This window comes from Calonectris borealis, chromosome Z (assembly GCF_964195595.1).
Source record: "Calonectris borealis chromosome Z, bCalBor7.hap1.2, whole genome shotgun sequence".
Classification (NCBI taxonomy): domain Eukaryota; kingdom Metazoa; phylum Chordata; class Aves; order Procellariiformes; family Procellariidae; genus Calonectris; species Calonectris borealis.
The window spans coordinates 73,447,392-73,453,391 of record NC_134352.1 but is presented as its reverse complement, the minus strand read 5'-3'; the positions used below and the strand labels follow the sequence as shown (position 1 = coordinate 73,453,391).

At 34.7% G+C, this 6,000-nt stretch overlaps 1 protein-coding gene across 1 annotated transcript in view; it reads left to right on the top strand.

The window, feature by feature from the left end:
• Window positions 1-522: 522 nt before the first annotated feature.
• SLC1A3 (solute carrier family 1 member 3) overlaps window positions 523-6,000 on the top strand; it is a 67,589-nt gene continuing 62,111 nt past the window's right edge. The window contains exons 1-2 of the mRNA XM_075136877.1: window positions 523-1,092; window positions 2,693-2,967. Coding sequence (XP_074992978.1) covers window positions 2,787-2,967 — 181 coding nt within the window. The 5' untranslated portion in view covers window positions 523-1,092; window positions 2,693-2,786. The remainder of the gene's footprint in view (window positions 1,093-2,692; window positions 2,968-6,000) is intronic.

Genomic DNA, 6,000 nt, shown 5'->3' with positions numbered 1-6,000 from the left:
AATTATATGTTTAGCATAAACTTATATAAATTTCCATTTACAGTATTTGTTCACCTTATAACAAAATACACTTTAAAATCTCATGAAAGATGCACTGAAATATAATTATTGAATATTTTAAACTGACTTTACCAACATTCAGAACAACAGTGTTCCTCTAAAAAGTGAAAGAAGGTCTTTGGGAATTCCCCTGACTCTCCTCTGTAAATATCTTTTCAACAGTACAAACTTCTAAATGCTAAAAAAACTGAAGGCCACTTATTTCTCAAAAGTGGATGTTTTATGCTTTTCCCTTCATCATTCATTCCATGCTATTGAAACAGGCTGAATGGGGCTTAGTACCAGTGAGTTTGAGTTGCTAAACAAGAGGCAAGTCTCATCATGTGTTTTGTATATCTACAAGAAACATACAAAGAATTATAGCCGATTATGTTTTTCTCTATTCTTGATAATGCTCCCGTTGCTTCTGAAAGATATGTCTGGTTCCCCACCCTGGGAAGAGTAGATCATGAATAACTGTCTTTAAGAATTAGGAAATACGCGATAGCCTCACACCATGTCTCTTTTTAGAACAGACTAGCACGCTCACATATTTTACCATTTATTTTTAAAAAGCACAGAAATAGTCTTATGTAATAATGTTTAGGCTTTTCAGATTTCCAGTCTGGAATATCTAATGAAGAAGCGCTCCAGCCTCCCCTGCTCTGTGTGTGTGTGTGCAATCCTTCAATTCTTCCTGGGTTCTGATTTTGCATTTCTAACGAAGCTGAACTGACAAAGCGTGAAAGTGGTCTAAAAGGAAAAACAAAGAAAGTGACCCTGCTTTCACTGTGCCAAGACTAATCAATATTCCAGAAGCTCAGCTTTCCTCTCTCTTCTGATTTTTTTTTTTTTTTTCCAGAGTTGGGCTAGCAGTCTCCTCCCCTTTCCTTAAGTTACCGTGATAGTAAGTTGCTGTATTCCAGAGCACATGCAGATTGTCAGTTTTCTCTGTCTCCCGCTCGCTCAACTCTGCAGCTCTCTCGTACTTGCTGGGAAACCCCTACCTTATCTGCCACTGCCGTCGTCTTAGAGTACTGAAGATCTGAAAAGGTGAGCCGGTTGTTTAGTTTGGTGGCTTTTGAGTACGAAGTCTTAATTTTTTACTCTCTGCCTTTGTATGTTGCTTAATGTAATGATCCTTTTGGCTGTACCCATGTTGTTTCTGGGTCTTAATGTAAGTTGTAAAGGACAGATTAGCTGCATTAATCATCTTGGAAAGAAAAGGCACTGTAAACGAATCTCTTTTTTACAAAATACTAAAATTAATTGTTCTAAGAAAAAAAAAAAAAACTGCTTGCACACAGTATCCGTGTCCAAGCTAGAATACTTACTAATTTAAACATCTAGCTCAGTCTCAGAATGTTTCCACTCTCTAAAGAAGCAAAGCGTACAGCATTCTGTTAAAATTCAGAGACGATATTGCACTGAAGTGCCAATCTTGAAACATATGGTAGAAGCAGCGATCAAATCCCATCAAAATAAATTTGTTACAACATGGTATTTCCTCTAAAACATGCTGTTTGAAAACCCTGTGTATTTATATTCTAAGTGCTTCCTAAAAAAAGGTATTTAGGCACTAGGTTTATTAAAAGTAAAATGTTAGAGTTGGACTGTGTATAAATGGAGAGAGATTTCAGTGGAAGCAACTAACTCTATCCATTTATTAATTTCTAATTTCTTCATAAAAACATGCCAGTGTATTAACTAAGACTTCAGAAAATGGGATTCTCAGTCTGGAAAATACCTTTGTGTAGGCTCCATTTTTAAATAAATTCATACCAAGCAGCCACAAAAAAAATTAATTTTAAAATAAAAATTAATGTCCTAATGAAGGATTTTTAATATTAAAACATTTTAACATTGATTCAGTGTATGATTTCTTAAAATCAGATTATATCTCCATAATTGCTGTCAGGCAAAGCTAAGCATTACTTTGCCATGTGAACTTGTATTACAATCCGAAGCGACAAGCTAAGTGGGATATAACTTCTGATGTTTTACAGATGTGCTCTGAATAGTTTATACACTTCAAAGATTAATGTTATCAACATAAAACCGTCAAAGGCATATCTTCTAAATAGTGGTTGAGGGATAAATAAACTATTCCTGCTGTGTTTTGCCATGTGAAAAAGAGGTATTCAGCCAATGCATTCAACCATTTAAAAACATCTGAAACGCAGAACATTTTAAATGTATCAGTTCAAGCAAAATATTTCTCTCCAATGGTTAATGTGAAGGTGAGCTAGAATTTTTTTCAGATAATATGGGCCTGCTAAACAGATGAAGAGCAAGCCTGACAGATAGTTTTAAACATTATAGCACCTTATGCTTCCACAAATTGTACTAATTTTACACTAGTATACCTCTAGCAATGGTGAAAAAAGAGTTTTTGGGGTTTTACAGCATGACAGCAATTCAGATTAATTTCTGAAGAAACAGGACACGTATCTGATCAGTCCACATAGTCCTTCTTTCAAAGAGTTCTTTAAGAGTCATTGAGGCTATTATTTATCAAAAACTGCAATCAACAACTTAGATATTACAAATAATATGTTTTACTGAAACATGAAGAATATTTGCTTCCATATAAACATATGGCTAATCATTCCTCTAAAATCTTATTCAATATTTGATATTTCTTGTCTTGCAGGTTTCTCCAGTACGTCCCACGGAAAAGTGTCTTCCATTTTGCTGAAGGGATATTGACAGAAGTTAATTGTAAAAGAAAACTTTCTGCAAGATAGATGACTAAAGGTAACGGAGAAGATCCAAAAACTGGAAGTAGGATGGAGCGCATTCAACAAGGAGTCCGGAAACGTACACTTTTGGCAAAAAAAAAAGTACAGAGCATAACAAAGGATGATGTTAAAAGTTATTTATTGAGGAATGCCTTTGTGCTCTTCACCGTTGTTGCTGTGATTCTTGGTGAGTAATTTGTTCAATAGGAATATTCTGTTCTTCAATGCATTTGACAATGACAATTTGCCTGAGCAATTTGCATTACAAATGAGATCCCAAATTCTTCTTTACTGATAAGAATGTTCTGGCTTGGAGAGTTTTGGCTTTGACAGCTGCATGTTGAAGTTTAGGGAGGAGCCATTTTAATTATTTTAGTATTCCTAAGGAGAATTTTGGTGGAAAAATAAGCTGGTTTATGGATTTTTCTCTTACAGAATCAAATACAATAACTGAATTAGATGTTTTCAACGAAACCTTTTTCTACCAAAGCCAGCTGCAGCAAAAAGCTCAGGAAGTAGCTTTTATTTACCTAATCTATCAAAAAATAACATCTTTCAATGACAAACAGAGGTCCTCAACTAATGAAATGAAGTGACATTTCTAAGAAAAGGTATATATTAGAGCCTCAATCTTTTCAGTTTTCCCTTGATAAATGCAAAACAATCAAACCTAAGTACAAGCTTATGCTCTCTCAGTCACTCGCAATCTTACACATGCATCTTTCAGATGCAATTGGGGCAACAATGACAATGCTACTCATTCAAAGGACTGCAAGATAGCACCTGATTAAATGCCTTTTTGGAGTATATGGAGAGGAATCCAGAACATCAAACAGCATTTAGATTTGGAATGCACCAAAATGTAAATTTAAAATATTGCTACATATTTTGAATTTACACTAGAAAGAGATTCTTCTGAGAAAAATATAACATTTTTTAAACAAATTTTCCTTTATATAATTACATAATCATTTTTGGTAATTTTCGTTAACTACAGATTTTCTAAATAACACTATGTTTCATGAAATATTATTCTTTATAGTGTGAGCAAGAACATTATGGCTTTACCCTACTACTTTCATATTTATTTTCTAATTAGTTTAAAATATAAAACTATGAATCTGGTCATGAAAACCCAAGTGTTAGCACTTAAAGATAAGGGTATATATCCTACATCTATGTAGGCCCTAATGTCCTTGATAATGCTGTTCTGTATAGATCTGCTTGCTATGTTTCTACAGCTTTTTTAGGAATTAGAATTTTAGGGCTTTACCATTATTGTTGCTTGATACCACACCCGCAGGGTTATTTTAAATTAATTTCAGGTTTGATGGTCTTTTTCTGGGAGACAAATATATTAATTTGCATATTGTTAAAATAAAGTACTTTGTTGCTATAACAGAAATGTCAGTCTCTCGCATTTATCAACAGTATTTGATCATAAGTGTTTTTAATTCCTAAATAAGAATTTGTTCAATGCAAAAACCCCAATAATATCAGGGGTAAAAAATATAGGCATTTTATCTACAATGGTCGGGAAAGGCAGAACAAATTAAGCAGGTTTTGAAACACTGGACAACCTCAAAGGAATGCAATTCTTAGGTCATCACCTGTCTATACTGCACAAGACCGATGTGCTCTTGCAATTTTTTCAACTGTAATCTAGCTCAGTGTGACTCCCATAAATTTGGCAATGTAGGAACAGAAATGTAGGCTGGACAAGTGGTTTTACTGTTATTGCATGTTCCAATTTTTAGCTTTAGATGACTAGTGACAAACGTCTGCCCACAGCTCCACTAACACCTACAGCCATGGCAGAGTGCCAGTAAAGCTGAAACACAAGTTGGAGAACTAATGAAAATGTGCAGCCTAGGATGAGCTGGCTGTTCCAATTCTACTCATGAATCTACAGACATATCTGGTGTAATATGTGGAAAAATATCTTTTCATTACTATGATGGAATATTCCAAAATTTTCTCACATTTTTTATTTGTGGTGTAATTTTACAGTATATATATGATTAGAACAGTAAGTTCACACTTGCTAGCTTATAAAAAGGTAAGATTTGGGTTTTTGGAGAGTTTTTTGTTGTTGTGGAAATATCCAGAAGTAGGGAACAGTTGGCGAAAGAGTTTGGAAAACACTGAGTGGTTGAACCCCATCTGTCTAGTTTGGCAAGGACAAAATTGTTATAATCTCTCAGTTATTTGGTGATCTGTGGAAAATCAGATGGTGGGCTTGATCGCTTTCCTAGCAGACAGTAATCAACATTGCGAAATTAACCAACCAATTAGCAACACTGGCTGTCTCATCAGAGATGCTTGTATGTGAGTGTAGGTGGAAACCAAACTATACTCAGGCCAGGGTTGAACCATTTACAAGAAATGATGCTTAATGCTCTCTGTAATCTAAACAGACAGATGACATCAGTTTTTAGGGCTGTCAGTCCAGCAATTTTCATAAAGAGTAAACTCAGGACCAACAAAATTTTAACTTTAGAGAGAGCAACATTTCTTCAGAAACATTTCTTTCAGGCCTCTTTTGTCAAGGGACTGACATGAAAAAGCCTATTTAATAGAGCATTTCCAATTTCTTTGCTGAGCAGGTTTGATGCTGGAAGAGGTTAAGCGGATAGGATCATACGTCTTAGCCCAGTTCCAGGATTGTAGTTTATACCAGGCACTTGAGTTTGTGACTGTGGAAACATGCACTTTGTGATGAAATGGGTAGCTGCAACATGCATTTGTTTGTGTTGCATACTGATATTTTGTAGTAGAGATTTTCTGGCATTCACATGATAAGGAGAAATATAGCCATTTACCCTAACTTCTGCTGATTTTGAACTGAATTCTAAACTGAATTCATTAGCTGCTACAATACAAAATAAATTAATCTTTAAAAATCTAATGATGATGATGTGAGAAGTTATAATTCATGTTGAGAATTACTTAGCAATATTCTCCATTTCCCAAAAACTTCAAGAAAGGTCCTTCTGACTTCACATTCTGTATGGGTCGGGTCTGTCTAGCACACCGTCATTATCATCATTGTTGCTATTTTTAGTAAAATTTAAACTGCTTTCAAGCCCTTGAGAAACTTTGAGAAAAGCATGGTCAATAAGTGAGTTATGATGCAGGTTTTCAGATTCTTCTATTACACCTAGAAATACTAAATTAGTTTTCTGCAGTTGATCTTGGCAAGAGCCAATATATGAGAACA